Source organism: Poecile atricapillus, chromosome 31 (genome assembly GCF_030490865.1).
Source record: "Poecile atricapillus isolate bPoeAtr1 chromosome 31, bPoeAtr1.hap1, whole genome shotgun sequence".
Lineage (NCBI taxonomy): Eukaryota > Metazoa > Chordata > Aves > Passeriformes > Paridae > Poecile > Poecile atricapillus.
In genome coordinates this window covers 3,596,726-3,620,641 of record NC_081279.1, presented here as the reverse complement: position 1 = coordinate 3,620,641, position 23,916 = coordinate 3,596,726, and the positions used below count along the sequence as shown (strand labels likewise).

At 66.1% G+C, this 23,916-nt stretch overlaps 1 protein-coding gene and 1 long non-coding RNA gene across 2 annotated transcripts in view; one reads left to right on the top strand and one right to left on the bottom strand.

Annotated features, from left to right (window-relative positions):
• Window positions 1-23,916, top strand: part of RYR1 (ryanodine receptor 1) — a 159,959-nt gene that overhangs the window by 125,537 nt on the left and 10,506 nt on the right. The window contains 18 exon segments of the mRNA XM_058859886.1: window positions 365-461; window positions 1,304-1,410; window positions 3,070-3,121; window positions 3,928-4,008; window positions 4,260-4,359; window positions 5,816-5,895; window positions 6,559-6,635; window positions 7,536-7,609; window positions 9,588-9,605; window positions 11,945-12,025; window positions 12,814-12,902; window positions 14,879-15,007; window positions 15,703-15,807; window positions 16,330-16,411; window positions 17,879-19,218; window positions 20,184-20,251; window positions 21,050-21,221; window positions 22,468-22,554. Of these exon segments, the coding sequence (XP_058715869.1) occupies window positions 365-461; window positions 1,304-1,410; window positions 3,070-3,121; window positions 3,928-4,008; window positions 4,260-4,359; window positions 5,816-5,895; window positions 6,559-6,635; window positions 7,536-7,609; window positions 9,588-9,605; window positions 11,945-12,025; window positions 12,814-12,902; window positions 14,879-15,007; window positions 15,703-15,807; window positions 16,330-16,411; window positions 17,879-19,218; window positions 20,184-20,251; window positions 21,050-21,221; window positions 22,468-22,554 (2,839 nt within the window).
• LOC131590043 (uncharacterized) lies at window positions 1,625-3,061 on the bottom strand. Its single transcript, XR_009279936.1, has 3 exons — window positions 2,509-3,061; window positions 2,137-2,311; window positions 1,625-1,941 (listed from the first exon to the last, which is right to left on the bottom strand). It is a non-coding gene; the product is annotated as an uncharacterized LOC131590043 (long non-coding RNA).

The following is a 23,916-nucleotide window of genomic DNA, read 5'->3' as shown; positions in this document are numbered from 1 at the left end:
TGGGACTGGGGACACTGGGGACACTGGGGACACTGGGGGGACACTGGGGACACTGGGGGGACACTGGGAGGACAGCCTGACCCCCCTGTACAACCTGCCCAGGTGGGGACACTGGGGACACTGGGGGGGCACTGGGGGGACACCCCCAGCTGTCCCCAGCTGTCCCAGCTGTCCCAGGTGTCCCCAGCTGTCCCAGCTGTCCCCAGCTGTCCCCAGCTGTCCCCAGGTGTCCCCAGCTGTCCCAGCTGTCCCAGCTGTCCCCAGCTGTCCCCAGCTGTCCCCAGCTGTCCCCAGGTGTCCCCAGGTGTCCCCAGGTACCCCAGGTGTCCCCAGGTGTCCCCAGGTGACATTCCCGTGTCCCCAGGCACCGTGCCTGTAACATGTTCCTCGAGTCCTACCGGCTCTCGTGGCTGGGCCGGGAGCAGCCGCCCTTCGAGGACCGGATGATCGACGACCTGTCGGTGAGAGACGGGGGGGACACGGGTTTGGGGGGACCCCCGGGTTTGGGGGGACCCCCTGGGACTTGGGGGGACACCTCTGGGTCTGGGGGACACCTCTGGGTCTGGGGGACACCCCTGGGTCTGGGGGGACCCCCGGGTTTGGGGGACACCCCTGGGTCTGGGGGGACACCTCTGGGTCTGGGGGACACCTCTGGGTTTGGGGGACACCCCTGGGTCTGGGGGGACACCTCTGGGTCTGGGGGACACCTCTGGGTTTGGGGGGACCCCCGGGTTTGGGGGGACACCTCTGGGTCTGGGGGGACATCTGGGACTTGGGGGACACCTGGGTCTGGGGGGACACCTCCGGGTCTGGGGGGACACCCCTGGGTTTGGGGGGACACCCCGGGTTTGGGGGAGCACCCGGGTTTGGGGGGACATCTGGGACTTGGGGCACCCCTGGGTTTTGGGGGGCACCCCCAGGTTTTGGGGCACCCCTGGGTCTGGGGGACACCCCCGGGTTTGGGGGGACACCCCTGGGTCTGGGGGACACCCCTGGGTCTGGGGGGACACACCTGGGTCTGGGGGGACACCTCTGGGTCTGGGGGACACCTGGGTCTGGGGACACCCCCAGGCCTTGGGGGACACCCCTGGGTTTTGGGGGGCACCCCCAGGTTTTGGGGCACCCCTGGGTTTGGGGGGGACACCCCCGGGTTTGGGGGACACCTGGGACTTGGGGGACACCTGGGACTTGGGGGGTACCCCTGGGTTTTGGGGACCCCCCCCCGGGTTTTGGGGACCCCTCCCCCGGGTTTTGGGGTCCCCCTGCCCCCCCCTGAGGCGGGTTTGGTGTTTTTGGGGGGCAGAAGTCGGGGCGCGAGGAGGAGGAGGAGGAGGAAGAGGCGGAGGCGCGGCCGGACCCCCTGCACCAGCTGATCCTGCACTTCAGCCGCACCGCCCTCACCGAGCAGAGGTACCCCAAAACTGACAGGGGGACCCCAAAACTGCCTGGGGACCCCAAAACATCCGGGGGGACCCCAAAACTGCCGGGGGGGACCCCAAAACTGCCTGGGGAACCCAAAACTGCCTGGGGGACCCCAAAACTGCCTGGGGGGAACCCAAAACTGCCTGGGGGGACCCCAAACCCTGACAGGGGGAGCCCAAAACTGACAGGGGGAGCACAAAACTGCCAGGGGACCCCAAAACATCCGGGGGGACCCCAAAACCTGCCTGGGGACCCCAAAACTGACAGGGGGACCCCAAAACTGACAGGGGACCCCAAAACTGACAGGGGGACCCCAAAACTGCCTGGGGGAGCCCAAAACTGACAGGGGGACCCCAAACCCTGCTGGGGGACCCCAAATCCTGCTTGGGGGGGACCCCAAATCCTGCTTGGGGGGGACCCCAAACCCCACCTTGGGGGACCCCAAACCTCAGCAGGGTCACTCAGGGGTACCTGGGTCCCCTTTTTGGGGGGTCCAGGGTGTCCCCAGTGCCCCCCAACCTGTGTCCTTCTCCCCAAATCCTGCTGGGGGACCCCAAACCCCACCATGGAGAACCGAAACCCCACCTTGGGGGACCCCAAACTCTGCTGGGGGACCCCAAATCCTGCTGGGGGACCCCAAACCCCAGTGGGGTCACCCAGGGGTCCTGGGTCCCCTTTCTGGGGGGTCCAGGGGGTCTCCACTGCCCCCCCAACCTGTGTCCCCCTCCCCAAATCCTGCTGGGGGACCCCAAATCCTCCTGGGGGACCCCAAATCCTGCTGGGGGACCCCAAACCCCAGCAGGGTCACTCAGGGGTCCTGGGTCCCCTTTTTGGGGGGTCCAGGGTGTCCCCAGTGCCCCCCAACCTGTGTCCCCCTCCCCAAATCCTGCTGGGGGACCCCAAATCCTCCTGGGGGACCCCAAATCCTCCCGGGGGGACCCCAAACCCCAGCAGGGTCACCCAGGGGTCCTGGGTCCCCTTTCTGGGGGGTCCAGGGTGTCCCCAGTGCCCCCCCCAACCTGTGTCCCCCTCCCCAGATCCTCCTGGGGGGGACCCCAAACCCTGCTGGGGGACCCCAAACCCCACCTTGGGGGACCCCAAACCCCAGCAGGGTCACCCAGGGGTACCTGGGTCCCCTTTTTGGGGGGTCCAGGGGGTCCCCACTGCCCCCCCCAACCTGTGTCCCCCTCCCCAAATCCTGCTGGGGGACCCCAAACCCCACCAGGGTCACCCAGGGGTCCTGGGTCCCCTTTTTGGGGGGTCCAGGGGGTCCCCAGTGCCCCCCCAACCTGTGTCCCCCTCCCCAAATCCTGCTGGGGGACCCCAAACTCTGCTGGGGGACCCCAAATCCTCCTGGGGGGGACCCCAAACCCCAGCAGGGTCACTCAGGGGTCCTGGGTCCCCTTTTTGGGGGGTCCAGGGTGTCCCCACTGCCCCCCCCAACCTGTGTCCCCCTCCCCAAATTCCCCATGGGGGACCCCAAATCCTCCTGGGGGCAACCCAAACAACACCGTGGGGACCCCAAATCCCACCTTGGAGACCCCAAACCCCAGCAGGGTCACCCAGGGGTCCTGGGTCCCCTTTTTGGGGGGTCCAGGGGGTCCCCAGTGCCCCCCCAACCTGTGTCCCCCTCCCCAAATTCCGCAGCCACCTGGAGCAGGATCACCTGTACATGGCCTACGCCGGGATCATGGCCAAGGTGGGGACCCCCAAACCTGGGGGGGGTCGTTTGGGGGGGGGGGGGTCCCCCCATATTTGGGGTCCCCAAAGGTCTGGGGGGGGTCTCCAGGGTGGGGCTAAGAGGATTTGGGGACCCCAAAGATTTGGGGGGGGGCTGAGGGAATTTGGGGACCCCAAAGATCTGGGGGGGGGGCTGAGGGAATTTGGGGACCCCAGGGATTTGGGGGGGGGTCCCAGGGGAGGGGCTGAGGGAATTTGGGGTCCCCAGGGATTTGGGGGGGGTCCCCAGGGGGGGTTGAGGGAATTTGGGGACCCCAAAGGTCTGGGGGGGGTCCCCAGGGGGGGCTGAGGGAATTTGGGGTCCCCAGGGATTTGGGGGGGGTCCCCAGGGTGGGTTGAGGGAATTTGGGGTCCCCAGGGATTTGGGAGGGGTCTCCAGGGGGGGTTGAGGGAATTTGGGGTCCCCAGGGATTTGGGGGGGGGGTCTCCAGGGGGGGCTGAGGGAATTTGGGGACCCCAAAGGTCTGGGGGGGGTCTCCAGGGGGGGCTGAGGGAATTTGGGGTCCCCAGGGATTTGGGGGGGGTCCCCAGGGGGGGCTGAGGGAATTTGGGGTCCCCAGGGATTTGGGGGGGGTCCCCAGGGGGGGCTGAGGGAATTTGGGGTCCCCAGGGATTTGGGGGGGGTCCCCAGGGGGGGTTGAGGGAATTTGGGGACCCCAGGGATTTGGGGGGGGTCCCAGGGGTGGGGAGGGGTTTCCCCAGGGATCTCGGGGACCCCCAGCTTGGTTTGGGGGGGGTCCTTATTTGAGGACCCCCCCCCCCCAGAGCTGCCACATCGAGGAAGAGGAAGAGGAGGAGAAGGAGGAAGAGGAGAAGGAAGAGGAGGAAGCCGAGGATTCGTTTGAGGTGGGGGGGGGGGAACCCTGAAACCCCCTGACCCCTGTGACCCCTGTGACCCCTGAGTGACCCCTGACCCCTGGGTGACCCCTGTGACCTTGCAGGAGAAGGAGATGGAGAAGCAGAAGCTGCTGTGACCCCAATCCCTGTGACCCCTCTGTGACCCTGTGACCCCCCCATGACCCCCTGACCCCTGTGACCCCTGAGTGACCCCTGGGTGACCCCTGGGTGACCCCTGGGTGACCCCTGTGACCTTTCAGGAGAAGGAGATGGAGAAGCAGAAGCTGCTGTCGCAGCAGGCGCGGCTGCACACGCGGGGGGCGGCCGAGATGGTGCTGCAGATGATCAGTGCCTGCAAGGGTGAGACGCCTGTGACCCCTGGGTGACCCCTGAGTGACCCCTGAGTGACCCCTGAGTGACCCCATATGATCCCTGAGTCACCCCTGAGTCACCCCTGGGTGACCCTGAGTGACTCTCAGGTAACCCTGAGTGACCCTGAATGACCTCTGAATGACCCAAGTGACCCCTGAGTGACCCCTGGGTGACCCTTAGTGACCCCGAGTGACCCCCGGGTGACCCTTGAGTGACCCCTGAGTGATCCCGAGTAACCCTGGGTGACCTCTGAGTGACCCCTGGGTGACCCAAGTGACCTCTGAGTGACCCTGAATAACCCTGACACTGAGTGACCTCTAAGTGACCCTGAGTAAGCCTGAGTGACCCCTGGGTGACCTCTGAGTGACCCCTGGGTGACCTCTGAGGGACTCCTGAGTGACCCCTGAGTAACCCTGAATGACCTCCGGTGACCCCTGAGTGACCCCTGGGTACCTCTGAATGACCCCTGGGTGACCCTGTGTAACCCTGAGTGACCTCTGGTGACCCCTGGGTACCCCTGAATGACCCCTGAGTGACCCCTGAGTGACCCCTGAGTGACCCCTGGGTAGCCCTGAATGACCCCTGAGTGACCCCTGGGTGACCCTGAGTGACCCCTGGGTGACCCCTGGGTACCCCTGAATGACCCCTGAGTGACCCCTGAGTAACCCTGAATGACCCGAGTGACCCCTGAGTAACCCCTAAATGACCCCAAGTGACCCTCAAGACCCCTGAGTGACCCCTGGGTGACCCTGAGTGACCCAGGGTGACCCTGAGTGACCCTTGAATGACTCCTGAGTGACCCCTGAGTAACCCTGAATGACCCGAGTGACACCTGAGTAACCCCTAAGTGACCCCAAGTGACCCTCAAGACCCCTGAGTGACCCCTGGGTGACCCCTGGGTACCCCTGAATGACCCCTGGGTGACCCCTGGGTACCCCTGAATGACCCCTGAGTGACCCCTGGGTGACCCTGAATAACCCTGAGTGACATTGAGTGACCCCTGAGTGACCTCTAAGTGACCCCGAGTAACCCTGGGTGACCCCTGAGTGACCCTGAATGACCCAAGTGACCCCTGAGTAACCCCTAAATGACCCCAAGTGACCCTCAAGACCCCCGAGTGACCCTGAGTGACCCCAGGGTGACCCCAGGGTGTCCCTGAGTGACCCCAGGGTGACCCCAGGGTGTCCCTGAGTGACCCCAGGGTGACCCCAGGGTGTCCCTGAGTGACCCCAGGGTGACCCCAGGGTGTCCCTGAGTGACCCCAGGGTGACCCCAGGGTGTCCCTGAGTGACCCCAGGGTGACCCCAGGGTGTCCCTGAGTGAGCCCAGGGTGACCCCAGGGTGTCCCAGGGTGTCCCTGAGTGACCCTGAGTGACCCCAGGGTGTCCCTGAGTGACCCCAGGGTGACCCCAGGGTGACCCCAGGGTGTCCCCGCTGTCCCCAGGTGAGCGGGGGGACATGGTGTCCTCCACCCTCAAGTTGGGCATCTCCATCCTCAACGGGGGCAACGCTGACGTGCAGCAGGTGAGGCCCCACCTGTGTCACACCTGTGTCACACCTGTGTCACACCTGTGTCCCCCCATGTCCCCTCCTGTGTCCCCTCTGTGCCCCCCATGTCCCCCCGTCACACCTGTGTCCCCACCTGTGTCACACCTGTGTCCCCCTGTGTCCCCTCCTGTGTCCCCCTGTGTCCCCTCCTGTGTCCCCCCATGTCCCCTCTGTGCCCCCCGTGTCCCCCCGTCACACCTGTGTCTCCCCGTGTCCCCCCGTGTCTCACCTGTGTCCCCTCGTGTCCACACCTGTGTCCCACCTGTGTCCCCCCATGTCCCCTCTGTGCCCCCCGTGTCTCACCTGTGTCCCCTCGTGTCACACCTGTGTCCCTGTGTCCCCCCGTGTCCCTCACTTGTGTCCCCCCATGTTCCTCACCTGTGTCCCCCCGTGTCACACCTGTGTCCCACCTGTGTCCCTCATCTGTCCCACCTGTCCCCACGTGTCCCCTCACCTGTCCCATCTCACCTGTCCCAGTCTCACCTGTCCTGTGTCCCCTCACCTGTCCCAGTCTCACCTGTCTCACCTGTCCCCTCTCACGTGTCTCACCTGTCTCACCTGTCCCCTCTCACCTGTCTCACCTGTCTCACCTGTCTCACCTGTCCCCTCTCACCTGTCTCCCCTCACCTGTCCCCACAGAAGATGCTGGAGTATCTCAAGTCCAAGCGTGAGGTCGGTTTCTTCCAGAGCGTGCAGGCGCTGATGCAAACCTGCAGGTACGGGATGGGAGCACACCTGGGCTGGGGGCACACCTGGGATTTGGGGTCACACCTGGGCTGGGGTCACACCTGGGCTGGGGGCACACCTGGGGTGGGGGCACACCTGGGGTGGGGGCACACCTGGGGTGGGGTCACACCTGGGCTGGGGTCACACCTGGGGTGGGGTCACACCTGGGATTTGGGGTCACACCTGGGATTTGGGGTCACATCTGGGGTGGGGTCACACCTGGGCTGGGGGCACACCTGGGGTCACACCTGGGCTGGGGGCACACCTGAGGTGGGGGCACACCTGGGATTTGGGGTCACACCTGGGATTTGGGGTCACACCTGGGCTGGGGGCACACCTGGGGTGGGGGCACACCTGGGGTCACACCTGGGCTGGGGGAACACCTGAGGTGGGGGCACACCTGGGATTTGGGGTCACACCTGGGATTTGGGGTCACACCTGGGCTGGGGGCACACCTGGGGTGGGGGCACACCTGGGGTCACACCTGGGCTGGGGGAACACCTGGTGTCAACACCTGGGATTTGGGGTCACACCTGGAACTTTGGGTCCCCCTGGGGTCTGTGGGTTTTGGGGTCTGTGGGGTTTTGGGTCCCCCCCCGGGGCTCTGTGGGGTTTTGGGGTGCCCCCCCGGGGGTCTCTGGGGTTTTGGGGCCTGTGGGGTTTTGGGGTGCCCCCCCGGGGGTCTCTGGGGTTTTGGGGTCCCCCCCGGGGCTCTGTGGGGTTTTGGGGTCCCCCCCGGGGGTCTGTGGGGTTTTGGGGTGCCCCCCCGGGGGTCTCTGGGGTTTTGGGGTCTCTGGGGTTTTGGGGTCCCCCCGGGGGTCTCTGGGGTTTTGGGGTGCCCCCCCGGGGGTCTCTGGGGTTTTGGGGTGCCCCTGACCCCGTTCCCGCAGCGTGCTGGACCTGAACGCGTTTGAGCGGCAGAACAAGGCCGAGGGGCTGGGCATGGTCACCGAGGAGGGGACGAGTGAGTGGGGACCCCCAAAGGGACCCCAAAAGGGACCCCAAAAGGGACCAAGGGGGGGGGGGCTGGGCCGAACCCCAAAACCCCCGCGCTGCTCCGCCCCAAGCCCTGCTGAGCGTGTGGCTCCCCAAAACCCCAAACCCCAATGTCCCCCCCACCCCAAAACCCCCAAACCCCAATGTCCCCCCCACCCCAAAACCCCAAACCCCAATGTCCCCCCACCCCAAAACCCCAATGTCCCCAAAACCCCAATGTCCCCCCACCCCTAACACCCCCAAACCCCAATTCCACCCCAAAACCCCAAACCCCAATGTCCCCCCACCCCAAAACCCCAATGTCCCCAAAACCCCAATGTCCCCCCACCCCTAACACCCCCAAACCCCAATTCCACCCCAAAACCCCAAACCCCAATGTCCCCCCACCCCAAAACCCCAATGTCCCCAAAACCCCAATGTCCCCCCACCCTTAACACCCCAAATCCCAATTCCACCCCAAAACCCCAAACCCCAATTCCACCCCAAAACCCCAAAACCCCAATGTCCCCAAAACCCCAATGTCCCCCCACCCCTAACACCCCAAACCCCAATGTCCCCCCACCCCAAAACCCCCAAATCCCAATTCCACCCCAAAACCCCCAAACCCCAATGTCCCCAAAACCCCAAACCCCAATGTCCCCAAAACCCCAAACCCCAATGTCCCCCCACCCCAATGTCCCCAAAACCCCAATGTCCCCCCACCCTTAACACCCCAAATCCCAATGTCCCCCCACCCCAAAACCCCCAAATCCCAATGTCCCCCCACCCCAAAACCCCAAATCCCAGTGTCCCCCCCAAACCCTTCGTTGCCCATTCCCCTCATACCCCCCCCTTTGTTGTCCCCCCAAATCCTCCCCTGGATCCCAAATAATCCCCCAAATCCTAATTCCCCCCACCCCAAATCCTACCCTGGATCCCAGTTTCCCTCCCTGGATCCCCAAAATCCCTCCCAGATCCCCAAAATCCCTCCCTGGATCCCCTAAATCCCCCCCTGCATCCCCTAAATCCCCCCTGGATCCCCCAAATCCTTCCCAGAACCCGCAAATCCCTCCCAGATCCCCTAAATCTCCCCCTGGATCCCCCAGATCCCCCCTGGATCCCCTAAATCCCCCCTGGATCCCCTAAATCCCTCCCCGGATCCCCTAAATCCCCCCTGGATCCCCTAAATCCCCCCCTGCATCCCCCAAATCCTTCCCAGAACCCCCAAATCCCCCCCAGATCCCCTAAATCCCCACCTGGATCCCCCAAATCCCCCCTGGATCCCCCAAATCCCCCCCTGGATCCCCTAAATCCCCACCTGGATCCCCAAAATCCTTCCCGGATCCTCTAAATCCCTCCCAGATCCCCAAAATCCCCCCCTGGATCCCCAAAATCCCTCCCAGATCCCCGAAATCCCTCCCTGGATCCCAAAATCCCTCCCTGGATCCCCCAAATCCTTCCCAGAACCCGCAAATCCCTCCCAGATCCCCTAAATCCCCCCCAGATCCCCCAAATCCCTCCCAGATCCCCCAAATCCCTCCCAGATCCCCTAAATCCCTCCCAGATCCCCCAAATCCCTCCCAGATCCCCCAAATCCCTCCTGGATTCCCTAAATCCCCCCCAGATCCCCTAAATCCCCCCCAGATCCCCTAAATCCCCCCCAGATCCCCCAAATCCCTGCTGGATTCCCTAAATCCCCCCCTGGATCCCCCAGATCCCCCCCAGATCCCCTAAATCCCCCCTGGATCCCCCAAATCCCTCCCTGGATCCCCTCAAATCCCCCCCTGCATCCCCCAAATCCCCCCCTGGATCCGTAAATCCCCCCCTGCATCCCCTAAATCCCTCCCAGATCCCCTAAATCCTTCCCGGATCCCCTAAATCCCCCCCTGGATCCCCCAGATCCCCCCCAGATCCCCTAAATCCCCCCCCGCTCACTGTCTCTTCTCTCCCCCCGGCTCCGCTGGCAGTCATCAGCCGGGAGAACGGTAAATACGGGGGGGCTACGGGGCAGCTTATGGGGTCAGGGGGGCAGGTTATGGGGCCAGGGGTCTGTGGGGCAGCTTATAGGGTCAGGGGGGGCACGTTATAGGGTCTATGGGGCAGGTTATAGGGTCAGGGGGCAGGTTATAGGGTCTGTGGGGCAGGTTATAGGGTCTATGGGGCAGGTTATAGGGTCTATGGGGCAGCTTATAGGGTCGGGGGCAGGATATAGGGTCAGGGGGGGCAGGTTATAGGGTCTGTGGGGCAGGTTATGGGGCCAGGGGTCTGTGGGGCAGGTTATAGGGTCAGGGGGGTCTGTGGAGGGCTATGGGGCAGGTTATAGGGTCGGGGGCAGGTTATAGGGTATGGGGAGTCTGTGGGGTCTATGGGGCAGGCTGTAGGGTCTGTGGGGTCTGTGGGGCAGGTTATAGGGGCTGTGGGGTCTGTGGGGCAGGGGTCTGTGGAGGGCTATGGGGCAGGTTATAGGGTCTGAGGGGCAGGTTATAGGGTATGGGGGGCTGTGGGGCAGGTTATGGGGTCTGAGGGGTCTGTGGGGCAGGTTATAGGGTCAGGGGGGGCAGGTTATAGGGTATGGGGCAGGTTATGGGGTCTGAGGGGTCTGTGGGGCAGGTTATAGGGTCTATGGGGCAGGTTATAGGGTCTGTGGGGCAGGTTATAGGGTCTGTGGGGGTCTGTGGGGCAGGTTATGGGGTCAGGAGTCTGTGGAGGGCTATGGGGCAGGTTATAGGGTATGGGGCAGGTTATAGGGTCAGGGGGTTCTGTGGGGCAGGTTATAGGGTCTATGGGGCAGCTTATAGGGTCTGTGGGGCAGGTTATAGGGTCAGGGTTCTGTGGAGGGCTATGGGGCAGGTTATAGGGTCGGGGGCAGGTTATAGGGTATGGGGGGCAGGTTATAGGGTCGGGGGGGCAGGTTATAGGGTATGGGGCAGGTTATGGGGTCTGAGGGGTCTGTGGGGCAGCTTATAGGGTCAGGGGGCAGGTTATAGGGTCTGTGGGGCAGGTTATAGGGTCAGGGGGTCTGGGGGCTATAGGGGACTTGGGCTGTGGGGGATTTAGGGGGGCTCTGGGTTATGGGGCAGAGCCAGGGGTCTCGGGTGTCCCAGGGGGGTCTCAGGGGGTCCCAGGGGGTCTCAGGGGGTCCCAGGGGGTCCCAGGGGGTCTCAGGGGGTCTCAGGGGGGTCCCAGGGGGTCTCAGGGGGGTCCCAGGGGGTCTCAGGGGGTCTCAGGGGGGTTTGGGGGGGTCTCAGGGGGGTTCGGGAGGGTCCCAGGGGGTCCCAGGGGGGTCCCAGGGGGTCTCAGGGGGTCTCAGGGGGGTTTGGGGGGGTCTCAGGGTGTCCCAGGGGGTTTTGGGGGTCTCAGGGGGTCTCAGGGGGGTCCCAGGGGGTCTCAGGGGGTCTCAGGGGTCACTGAAGGCTCTGTGGGGCAGGGGGGGGGGCCTGGCACCGTGTCCCTGCTTGTCCCCGCTTGTGTCCCCTCCCTGCTAACACCGTGCCACCTCAGTGTCCCCACTGTTACCCCACTGCCACCCCACTGTCCCCCCTGCCACCCCACTGCCACCCCAGTGTCCCCCCTGTCACCCCCCTGCCACCCCAGTGTCCCCCCTGTCACCCCACTGTCACCCCACTGCCACCCCAGTGTCCCCACTGTCACCCCACTGCCACCCCAGTGTCCCCACTGCCACCCCACTGCCACCCCACTGCCACCCCAGTGTCCCCCCTGCCACCCCAGTGTCCCCCCTGCCACCCCAGTGTCCCCCCTGCCACCCCAGTGTCACCCTGCCTGTCCCCACTGCCACCCCAGCATGTCCCTGTGCTGCCACAGTGTCCCCTGTGGTGTCCCCACTGCCACCCTGCCTGTCCCTGTGCCACTCCTGAGTCACCTCAGGGTGTCACCGTGCCACTCTGTGGTGTCACCGTGCCACTCTGGTGTGTCCTGGTGCCATCTCGGTGTGTCCCTGCCATGCCAGGGTGTCCCTGTGCCAGCTCAGAGTGTCCCTGTGCCACCCCAGGTGTCCCTGTGCCACTCCAGAGTGTCCCTGTGTCATCTTGGGGTGTCCCTGTGCCAGCTCAGAGTGTCCCTGTGCCACTCTGTGGTGTCCCTGTGCCACCGGGGTGTCCCTGTGCCACTCGAGTGTCCCTGTGTCATCTCAGGGTGTCCCTGTGCCAGCTCAGATTGTCCCTGTGCCACTCCATGGTGTCCCCGTGCCACTCTGTGGTGTCCCCGTGCCACTCTGTGGTGTCCTGGTGCCACTGGGATGTGTCCCCGTGGCTCGTGTGGCCCCAGGTGACGGCGCTGTCCCCGTGTCCCCCCCGTGTCCCCCCAGGGGAGAAGGTGATGTCGGACGATGAATTCACCCAGGACCTGTTCCGGCTGCTGCAGCTGCTCTGCGAGGGCCACAACAACGGTGGGGACACCTGGGGACACCTGGGGACATGGGGACACACCTGGGGACACACCTGGGGACATGAGGGGGACATGCGGACACACCTGGGGACACACCTGGGGACATGAGGGGGACATGGGGGAACAGCTGGGGACACCTGAGGACATGGGGGAACATCTGGGGACACCTGGGGACACCTGGGGACATGGGGGGGACACACCTGGGGACACCTGGGGACATGGGGGGACACCTGGGGACAGCTGGGGACACGGGGGGACACCTGGGGACATGCTGGGGATACCTGGGGACAGCTGGGGACACACCTGGGGACATGGAGGGACACCTGGGGACATGGGGGGGACACCTGGGAACACACCTGGGGACACCTGGGGACACCTGGGGACATGGGGGAACAGCTGGAGACACTTGGGGACACCTGGGGGGACACCTGGGGACACGGGGGGACACCTGGGGACACCTGGGGACACTTGGGGACACACCTGGGGACATGGGGGAACAGCTGGAGACACTTGGGGACACCTGGGGGGACACGGGGGGACACCTGGGGACACCTGGGGGGACACCTGGGGACACCTGGGGACACGGGGGGGACAGGGCTCGTGTCTCAGGGGGTCCCTGGGGCCGGGCAGAGGGCGGTGACAGGGGGAGGGGACACGGAGGGACAGGAGGGGGAGCCAGGTGACACCCAGGTGACCCCGGAGGTGACACCCAGGTGACACCCAGGTGACCCCGGGGGTGACACCCAGGTGACACTGAGGTGACCCCGGGGCTGTCCCTGTCCCCCCCAGACTTCCAGAACTACCTGAGGACGCAGACGGGGAACACGACCACCATCAACATCATCATCTGCACCGTGGACTACCTGCTGCGCCTGCAGGTGACACCGCACCTGTCCCCACTGTCCCCAGGGCTGTCCCCAGAGCCTGAGTGTCCCCACTGTCCCCACAGCTGTCCCCAGAACTGTCCCCACAGCTGTCCCCAGAGCTGTCCCCACAGCTGTCCCCAGGGCCTGAGTGTCCCCAGAGGTGTCCCCAGGGCCTGAGTGTCCCAGCTGTCCCCAGAGATGTCCCACCTGTCCCCACAGCTGTCCCCAGAGGTGTCCCAGCTGTCCCCAGAGGTGTCCTACCTGTCCCAGGTGTCCCCAGAGGTGTCCCAGGTGTCCCCAGAGGTGTCCTACCTGTCCCAGGTGTCCCCAGAGGTGTCCTACCTGTCCCAGGTGTCCCCAGAGGTGTCCCAGGTGTCCCAGGTGTCCCCAGGCCCTGAGCGGTGTCCCCGCTGTCCCCAGAGGTGTCCCAGGTGTCCCCAGAGGTGTCCCAGGTGTCCCCAGAGGTGTCCTACCTGTCCCAGGTGTCCCCAGAGCTGTTCCCGCTGTCCCCAGAGCTGTCCCTGCTGTCCCCAGAGCTGTCCCAGCTGTCCCCAGAGGTGTCCTACCTGTCCCAGCTGTCCCCAGAGGTGTCCCCAGAGGTGTCCCAGGTGTCCCCAGAGGTGTCCCAGGTGTCCCCCGAGGTGTCCCCAGGCCCTGAGCAGTGTCCCAGCTGTCCCCAGAGCTGTCCCAGCTGTCCCCAGAGGTGTCCTACCTGTCCCAGCTGTCCCCAGAGGTGTCCCCAGAGGTGTCCCAGGTGTCCCCAGAGGTGTCCCAGGTGTCCCCCGAGGTGTCCCCAGGCCCTGAGCAGTGTCCCAGCTGTCCCCAGAGCTGTCCCAGCTGTCCCCAGAGGTGTCCCCAGAGGTGTCCCAGCTGTCCCCAGAGGTGTCCCAGGTGTCCCCAGAGGTGTCCCAGGTGTCCCCAGAGCTGTCCCAGGTGTCCCCAGAGGTGTCCCCCGAGGTGTCCCAGGTGTCCCCCGAGGTGTCCCAGCTGTCCCCAGAGGTGTCCTACCTGTCCCAGGTATCCCCAGAGGTGTCCCCAGAGCTGTCCCAGCTGTCCCCAGAGGTGTCCTACCTGTCCCAGGTGTCCCCAGAGGTGTCCCCAGAGCTGTCCCAGGTGTCCCCAGAGGTGTCCCCAGAGGTGTCCCAAGTGTCCTCAGAGGTGTCCCAGCTGTCCCCAGAGGTGTCCTACCTGTCCCAGGTGTCCCCAGAGCTGTCCCAGGTGTCCCCAGAGGTGTCCCCAGAGCTGTCCCAGGTGTCCCCAGAGGTGTCCCAGGTGTCCCCAGAGGTGTCCCCAGAGCTGTCCCAGGTGTCCCCAGAGGTGTCCCCAGAGCTGTCCCAGGTGTCCCCAGAGCTGTCCCAGGTGTCCCCAGAGGTGTCCCCAGAGCTGTCCCAGGTGTCCCCAGAGGTGTCCCAGGGGTCCCAGGTGTCCCCAGGCCCTGAGCAGTGTCCCCGCTGTCCCCAGAGGTGTCCTACCTGTCCCAGCTGTCCCCAGAGGTGTCCCCAGGCCCTGAGCGGTGTCCCCACTGTCCCCAGAGGTGTCCCAGCTGTCCCCAGAGGTGTCCCCAGAGGTGTCCCCAGAGGTGTCCCAGATGTCCCCAGAGGTGTCCCCCGAGGTGTCCCCAGGCCCTGAGCGGTGTCCCCGCTGTCCCCAGAGGTGTCCTACCTGTCCCAGCTGTCCCCAGAGGTGTCCCCAGGCCCTGAGCGGTGTCCCCACTGTCCCCAGAGGTGTCCCCAGAGGTGTCCCAGGTGTCCCCAGGCCCTGAGCGGTGTCCCCACTGTCCCCAGAGGTGTCCCCAGGCCCTGAGCGGTGTCCCCACTGTCCCCAGAGGTGTCCCCAGAGGTGTCCCAGGTGTCCCCAGGCCCTGAGCGGTGTCCCCACTGTCCCCAGAGGTGTCCTACCTGTCCCAGCTGTCCCCAGAGGTGTCCCAGGTGTCCCAGGTGTCCCCCGAGGTGTCCCCAGGCCCTGAGCGGTGTCCCCGCTGTCCCCAGGAGTCCATCAGTGACTTTTACTGGTACTACTCGGGCAAGGACGTCATCGACGAGCAGGGCAAGAGGAATTTCTCCAAAGCCATGGCCGTGGCCAAGCAGGTGTTCAACAGCCTGACCGAGTACATCCAGGTGAGTGAGACCCCCAAAACACACCTGAGACCCCCCAAATCCACCTGGGACCCCCCCAAATCCACCTGAGAACCCCTGAGACCCCCCAAACCCACCTGGGACCCCCAAACCCACCTGGGACCCCCAAATCCCCCATGGCTGTGGCCAAGCAGGTGTTCAACAGCCTGACCGAGTACATCCAGGTGAGTACAGACAGGTGAGAGCCCCTGGGACCCCCCAAACCTCCCTGGGACCCCCAAACACACCTGGGACCCCCTGAGACCCCCCCAAATCCACCTGGGACCCCCCCCAAACCCACCTGGGACCTCCTGGGACCCCTCCTGGGACCTCCCCCAAACCGCCCCACATCCCCCAGCCCTCCCAGGGGTCCCCCGGGGGTCCCTGGCAGTGTCCCTGGGGGTCCCTGGCAGTGTCCCTGTGTCCCCAGCATCCCCAGGGGGTCCCTGGCAGTGTCCCCCAGCCCCCCTGTCAGTGTCCCCAGGGGGTCCCTGGCAGTGTCCCTGTCATTGTCCCCGTGTCCCCAGGGTCCCTGCACCGGGAACCAGCAGAGCCTGGCCCACAGCCGCCTCTGGGACCCCCCAAACCCACCTGGGACCCCCCTGGGGCCCCCCAGCCTCCCTGGGTGTCCCTGGCAGTGTCCCCCGGGTGTCCCTGTCAGTGTCCCCGTGTCCCTGTCATTGTCCCCGTGTCCCCAGGGTCCCTGCACCGGGAACCAGCAGAGCCTGGCCCACAGCCGCCTCTGGGACGCCGTCGTCGGCTTCCTGCACGTCTTCGCTCACATGATGAAAAAACTGGCACAGGTGGGACTGGGACGGACTGGGAGGGACTGGGGGTAACTGGGATGGACTGGAGGGTAACTGGGATGGACTGGGACGGACTGGGAGGGACTGGGATGGACTGGGGGGTGACTGGGAGGGACTGGGGGGTAACTGGGATGGACTGGAGGGTAACTGGGATGGACTGGGACGGACTGGGAGGGACTGGGATGGACTGGGGGTAACTGGGATGGACTGGGACGGACTGGGAGGGACTGGGGGGTAACTGGGATGGACTGGAGGGTAACTGGGATGGACTGGAGAGGTAACTGGGATGGACTGGGACAGACTGGGAGGTAACTGGGATGGGCTGGGATGGACTGGGGGGTAACTGGGATGGACTGGGATGGACTGGGGGGTAACTGGGATGGACTGGAGGGTAACTGGGATGGACTGGGATGGACTGGGGGGTAACTGGGATGGACTGGGAGGTAACTGGGACAGACTAGGAGGTAACTGGGACAGACTGGGACATACTGGTGGGTAACTGGGAGCTCTGGTGCCCAGGACTCGTCCCAGCTGGGGCTGCTGAAGGAGCTGCTGGACCTGCAGAAGGACATGGTGGTGATGCTGCTGTCCCTGCTCGAAGGTACCCGGGGTGTCCCCGAGGTCCCCAGAGTGTCCCTTGGCCACCCAAAGTGTCCCTTGGCCACCCCAGGTGTCCCCTGTCCCCACCTGGGGTGTCCCCGAGGTCCCCAGAGTGTCCCTTGGCCACCCAAAGTGTCCCTTGGCCACCCCAGGTGTCCCCTGTCCCCACCTGCGGTGTCCCCTGTCCCCTCCAGTGTCCCCTGTCCCCACCTGGCTGTCCCTGTCCCCTCCAGTGTCCCCTGTCCCCACCTGGCTGTCCCTGTCCCCACCTGGCTGTCCCTGTCCCCCCCAGTGTCCCCTGTCCCCACCTGGCTGTCCCTGTCCCCACCTGGCTGTCTCTGTCCCCCCCAGTGTCCCCTGTCCCCCCCAGTGTCCCCTGTCCCCTCGTGGTGTCCCCTGTCCCCTCCAGTGTCCCCTGTCCCCCCCAGTGTCCCCTGTCCCCACCTGGCTGTCCCTGTCCCCTCCATGTGTCCCTGTCCCCACCTGGCTGTCCCTGTCCCCTCCATGTGTCCCTGTCCCCTCGTGGTGTCCCCTGTCCCCACCTGGCTGTCCCTGTCCCCACCTGGTGTCCCCACCTGGCTGTCCCTGTCCCCACCTGGCTGTCCCTGTCCCCCGCAGTGTCCCTGTCCCCACCTGGCTGTCCCTGTCCCCTCCGTGTGTCCCCTGTCCCCACCTGATGTCCCCACCTGATGTCCCCACCTGGCTGTCCCTGTCCCCACCTGGTGTCCCCACCTGGCTGTCCCTGTCCCCACCTGGCTGTCCCTGTCCCCTCCAGTGTCCCCTGTCCCCACCTGGCTGTCCCTGTCCCGACCTGGTGTCCCCACCTGGCTGTCCCTGTCCCCACCTGGCTGTCCCTGTCCCCCCCAGTGTCCCCTGTCCCCACCTGGCTGTCCCTGTCCCCCCATGGCTGTCCCTGTCCCCACCTGATGTCCCCACCTGGCTGTCCCTGTCCCCTCCGTGTGTCCCCGGTGTCCGCTGTGTCCCCACCTGGCTGTCCCTGTCCCCTCCAGTGTCCCCACCTGGCTGTCCCTGTCCCCACCTGGCTGTCCCTGTCCCCTCCGTGTGTCCCCTGTCCCCACCTGGCTGTCCCTGTCCCCCCCAGTGTCCCCTGTCCCCACCTGGCTGTCCCTGTCCCCTCCGTGTGTCCCCGGTGTCCGCTGTGTCCCCACCTGGCTGTCCCTGTCCCCACCTGATGTCCCCACCTGGCTGTCCCTGTCCCCTCTGTGTGTCCCCACCTGGCTGTCCCTGTCCCCTCCGTGTGTCCCCACCTGATGTCCCCACCTGGCTGTCCCTGTCCCCTCTGTGTGTCCCCACCTGGCTGTCCCTGTCCCCTCCGTGTGTCCCCACCTGGTGTCCCCACCTGGCTGTCCCTGTCCCCACCTGGCTGTCCCTGTCCCCACCTGGTGTCCCCACCTGTCCCCTCCGTGTGTCCCGGTGTCTCTCGGGTGACGCGTCCGTGTCCCCGCAGGGAACGTGGTGAACGGCACCATCGCGCGGCAGATGGTGGACATGCTGGTGGAGTCCTCCAGCAACGTCACCATGATCCTCAAGTTCTTCGACATGTTCCTCAAGCTGCGCGACATCGTCTCCTCCGACGCCTTCCGCCACTTCGTCACCGACCCGCGCGGCCTCATCTCCAAGAAGGATTTCCAGAAGGCCATGGACAGCCAGAAGCAGTACGAGCCCGAGGAGATCCAGTTCCTGCTCTCCTGCTCCGAGGCCGACGAGAACGAGATGATCGACGTGGAGAGCTTCGCCCAGCGCTTCCAGGAGCCGGCGCGCGACATCGGCTTCAACGTGGCCGTGCTGCTGACCAACCTGTCGGAGCACGTGCCGCACGACCAGCGCCTCAAGACCTTCCTGGAGCAGGCCGAGAGCATCCTGGACTATTTCCGTCCCTTCCTGGGCCGCATCGAGATCATGGGGGCGGCGCGGCGCATCGAGCGCATCTACTTCGAGATCAGCGGCGCCAACAAGGCGCAGTGGGAGATGCCGCAGGTGAAGGAGTCCAAGCGGCAGTTCATCTTCGACGTGGTCAACGAGGGCGGCGAGGCCGAGAAGATGGAGCTCTTCGTCAACTTCTGCGAGGACACCATCTTCGAGATGCAGATCGCCTCGCGCATCTCCGAGGAGGAGGCGCCGCGCGACGAGGAGGAGGAGGAGGAGGAGGAGAGGGAGGAAGAGGAGCCGGCGGAGGCGGCGGCGGCGGCGGCGGCGCTGCCGGCGGGGCTGGGGCTGCTGCGGCGGCTGCTGGGGTCGCCCCACGCGTGGCGGCGGCGGCTGCGGAGGCTGCGGAAGAAGTCGGGGCGGGAGCTGGCGTGGGAGGCCGGGGCGGGCGTGGGGCGGGCGGCGCTGGGGGGGGTCCTGGGGGGGCTGGGGGTGCTGGGGGCCGTGGGGAGGCTGGCCTGGAGCTCGCTCTTCGGAGGGGGGCTGGTGGAGGGGGCGCAGCGCCTGGGGGTGATGGAGGTGCTGGGCTCCATGCCCGACCCCACCCAGGACGCGGTGGGGGGCGGCGAGGCCGGGGAGGGGGAGCAGGGGGGACCCCCGGAGCCGCAGAGACCCCCCGAGGCGCGGCTGGAGACCCCCGCGGGCGGCGGGGAGGAGGAGGAGGAGGAGGAGGAGGAGGAAGAGGAGGAGGTGGCCAGGAGGGAGGTGAAGGCGGCGCCGGCCGGGCAGGGGGCTCGCAAGGACCCCCATTTCAGGCTGGCGGCCCCCGACGCGCCGGGGGGGCTCGGGGATATCGGGGAGCCCCCCGGGGCTGAGCCCCCCACCCCCGAGGGGACCCCCATCCTGCGCAGGAAGATCGGGGTAAGGGGGGAAGGGGGATTTTGGAGAGGGGTCCAGGGGTGGTTTGGGGTGGGGGGAGCCGGGGGGGGGATTTGGGGGGCCCCCCATGGTGGGTGGGACCTGCTGGGGGGTCCCCAAAGGTCCCAACCCCCTCCGTAGCCAGGCCTGAGGGGGGATTGGGGGTCCTGAGGGGGGATTGGGGGTCCTGAGGGGCAGTTTGGGGGTCCCAGGGGGGGATTGGGGGTCCTGAGGGGCAGTTTGAGGGTCCTGAGGGGGGATTGGGGGTCCTGAGGGGCAGTTTGGGGGTCCTGAGGGGGGATTGGGGGTCCTGAGGGGGAGTTTGGGGGTCCCAGGGGGGGATTGGGGGTCCTGAGGGGGGATTGGGGGTCCTGAGGGACAGTTTGGGGGTCCTGAGGGGGGATTGGGGGTCCTGAGGGGCAGTTTGGGGGTCCTGAGGGGGGGATTGGGAGTCCTGAGAGGCAGTTTGGGGGTCCTGAGGGGCAGTTTGGGGGTCCTGAGGGGGGGATTGGGGGTCCTGAGGGGCAGTTTGGGGGTCCTGAGGGGGGATTGGGGGTCCTGAGGGACAGTTTGGGGGTCCTGAGGGGGGATTGGGGGTCCTGGGGGGGGATTGGGGGTCCTGGGGGGCAGTTTGGGGGTCCTGAGGGGGGATTGGGGGTCCTGGGGGGGGATTGGGGGTCCTGAGGGGGGATTGGGGGTCCTGGGGGGGGATTGGGGGTCCTGGGGGGGGATTGGGGGTCCTGAGGGGGAGTTTGGGGGTCCTGAGGGGGGATTGGGAGTCCTGAGGGGCAGTTTGGGGGTCCCAGGGGGGGATTGGGGGTGCTGGGGGGGATTGGGGGTCCTGAGGGGCAGTTTGGGGGTCCTGAGGGGCAGTTTGGGGGTCCTGAGGGGGGATTGGGGGTCCTGAGGGGCAGTTTGGGGGTCCCAGGGGGGATGTGGCCCCCCCCAACCCCCCCTTGTCCCCCCAGGAGGTGGCAGAGCAGGTGGGGGAGGGGCAGAAGGAGGAGGAGCCCCCGGCCGAGGCCGAGAAAGCCGAGTAAGGAGGGGAATTTGGGGAGGGGGCCCTGACCCCTGAGTGACCCCTGAGTCTGACCCCTGACCCCTGAGTGACCCCTTGACCCGAGTGTGACCCTGACCTGACTGACCCCCTGACCCCTGAGTGACCCCTGTGACCCAAGTGTGACCCCCTGACCTCTGAGTGACCCCTGTGACCCGAGTGTGACCCCTGTGACCCGTGTGTGACCCCTGACCTCTGAGTGACCCCCTGACCTCTGTGTGACCCCTGTGACCTGAATGTGACCCCCTGACCCCTGAGTGACCCCTGACCCCCTGACCTGAGTGTGACCCCTGAGTGACCCCTTGACCCGAGTGTGACCCTGACACGAGTGACCCCCTGACCCCTGTGTGACCCTTGAGTGACCCCTGTGTGACCCCTGATTGACCCCAACCCGAGTGCCCCCTGACCCCTGTGTGACCCCTGAGTGCCCCCCTGGCCCCCTATGTGACCCCTGAGTGCCCCCCTGACCCCTGAGTGACCCCTGTGACCCCTGAGTGACCCCCTGATCCCTGAGTGCCCCCCTGACCCCTGAGTGACCCCTGTGACCCCTGAGTGCCCCCCTGACCCCTGTGTGACCCCTGAGTGCCCCCCTGACCCCCGAGTGACCCCTGAGTGCCCTGTGACCCCTAAGTGCCCCCCTGACCCCTGAGTGACCCCCTGACCCCTGTGTGACCCCTGAGTGCCCCCCTGACCCCTGAGTGACCCCTGAGTGACCCCCTGACCCCCGAGTGACCCGAGTGACCCCCTGACCCCTGAGCGCCCCCCGTGTGCCCGCAGCACAGAGAACGGGGAGAAGGGCGGGGGTCCCGGGGGTCCCGAGGGTCCCGAGGAGGAGCCCCGGGCCCCCCCCCGGCGGCGCAAGTCGGTGCCCCGGGAGCGCCGCGAGCCCCCGGCCGAGGGGGGCTTCGACTTCTGGGGGGAGCTGGAGGTGCAGAGGGTCAAGTTCCTGGTAAGGGGGGCCGGGGGAGTGTGGGGAGGGGTCCCAGAGGGGAGTCTGTGTTTGGGGAGGGGTCTCTGGGGAGGGGTCAGTATTTGGGGAGGGGTCTGTGTGTGGGGAGAGGTCCCAGAGGGGGTTTGTTTTTGGGGAGGGAGGAGTTTGGGGAGGGGTCCCAGAGGGGGTCTGTGGGGAGGGGTCAGTATTTGGGGTGGGGCCTGTGTTTGGGGAGGGGTCTCTATTAGGGGTGGGGTCTGTGTTTGGGGCAGGGTCAGTATTTGGGGTGGGGTCTGTGGGGCAGGGTCAGTATTTGGGGTGGGGTCTGTGTTTGGGGAGGGGTCAGTATTTGGGGTGGGGTCTGTTCAGGGAGGGGTCTCTATTTGGGGTGGGGTCTGTGGGGCAGGGTCAGTATTTGGGGCGGGGTCAGTATTTGGGGAGGGGTCTCTATTAGGGGAGGAGTCTATCTGGGGCGGGGTCAGCATTTGGGGTGTGTATTTGGGGCAGGGTCAGTATTTGGGGCGGGGTCTCTATTTGGGGAGGGGTCTCTATTTGGGGAGGGGTCTCTATTTGGGGAGGGGTCTGTATTTGGGGAGGGGTCAGTATTTGGGGAGGGGTCTCTATTTGGGGCGGGGTCTGTATTTGGGGAGGGGTCTCTATTTGGGATGGGGTCTCTTTGGGGAGGGGTCTCTATTTGGGGCGGGGTCAGTATTTGGGGCGGGGTCTCTATTTGGGGCAGGGTCTGTATTTGGGGCGGGGTCTGTATTTGGGGTGGGGTCAATATTTGGGGTGGGGTCTCTATTTGGGGAGGGGGTCTCTATTTGGGGAGGGGGTCTCTATTTGGGGAGGGGTCTCTATTTGGGGCAGGGTCTGTATTTGGGGCGGGGTCTCTATTTGGGGTCTATTTCGGACGGGGTCTCTATTTGGGGAGGGGTTTCTATTTGGGGAGGGGTCTCTATTTGGGGTGGGGTCTGTATTTGGGGCGGGGTCAGTATTTGGGGCGGGGTCAGTATTTGGGGCGGGGTCTCTATTTGGGGAGGGGTCTCTATTTGGGGCGGGGTCAGTATTTGGGGTGGGGTCTCTATTTGGGGCGGGGTCAGTATTTGGGGCGGGGTGTGTATTTGGGGTGGGGTCTCTATTTGGGGCGGGGTCTCTGTTTGGGGTGGGGTCTCTATTTGGGGTGGGGTCAGTATTTGGGGCGGGGTCTGTATTTGGGGCGGGGTCTCTATTTGGGGAGGGGTCTCCAGCGGCTGCCCTCCCCCAGAATTACCTGTCGAGGAATTTCTACAATCTGCGTTTCCTGGCGCTGTTCCTCGCCTTCGCCATCAACTTCATCCTGCTCTTCTACAAGGTGGGCGGGGGGCTCGGGACGGGGGCTGGGGGGCTCAGGAGGGGTTTGGGGGGCTAGGGAGAGGGGCTGGGGGGTCTGGAATGGGGTCTGGGGGTCTGGGGAGGGGGTTTGGGGGGCTCGGGAGGGGGTCTGGGGGGTCTGGAATGGGGTCTGGGGGCTCAGGACGGGGTCTGGGGGCACACGAGGGGGGCTGGGGGGTCTGGAATGGGGTCTGGGGGGCTGGGGAGGGGGTTTGGGGGGCTAGGGAGAGGGGCTGGGGGGTCTGGAATGGGGTCTGGGGGTCTGGGGAGGGGGTTTGGGGGGCTCGGGAGGGGGTCTGGGGGGTCTGGAATGGGGTCTGGGGGCTCAGGACGGGGTCTGGGGGCACACGAGGGGGGCTGGGGGGTCTGGAATGGGGTCTGGGGGGCTGGGGAGGGGGTTTGGGGGGCACACGAGGGGGGCTGGGGGGTCTGGAATGGGGTCTGGGGGGCTGGGGAGGGGGTTTGGGGGGCTAGGGAGGGGGGCTGGGGGGCTCGGGAGGGGGGCTGGGGGGTCTGGAATGGGGTCTGGGGGGCTGGGGAGGGGGGTTGAGGGGTCTGGAATGGGGTCTGGGGGCTCGGGAGGGGGTTTGGGGGGCTCGGGAGGGGGGTTGAGGGGTCTGGAATGGGGTCTGGGGGCTCGGGAGGGGGTCTGGGGGCTCAGGAGGGGTTTGGGGGTCTGGGGAGGGGGTTTGGGGGGCTCGGGAGGGGTTTGGGGGTCTGGGGAGGGGGTCTGGGGGTACACGAGGGGGTTTGGGGGGCTCGGGAGGGGTTTGGGGGGCTCAGGAGGGAGTCTGGGGGTACACGAGGGGGGCTGGGGGCTCGGAAAGGGGTTTGGGGGCTCGGGAGGGGTTTGGGGGGTCTGGGGAGGGGTTTGGGGGGCCGTGGGGCTGCCCACCCAGGGGGACACTTTGGGGACACTGTGTGCCCCCCCAGGGGGTGTCACTCCCTTTGTCCCCTGGGGGGGGTTCAGGGACACTTTGGGTACGCTCAGTGTCCCCTCAGGGGGTGTCACTCCCCATGTCCCCTCGGGGGGGTTTGGGGACACTTTGGGTACGCTCAGTGTCCCCTCAGGGGGTGTCACTCCCCATGTCCCTTTGGGGACACTTTGGCGTCACTCCCCGTGTCCCCTGGGGGGTCCCCGAGGAGCCCCTTGGGGGGGTTGGGGACACTTTGGGTACCCCAGGGGGGTTCGGGGACACTTTGGGGACACTTTGGGTACGCTCAGTGTCCCCTCAGGGGGTGTCACTCCCTGTGTCCCCTCAGGGGGGGTTCGGGGACACTTTGGGGACACTTCGGGGTCACTCTGTGTCCCCTCAGGGGATGTCACTCCCCGTGTCCCTTT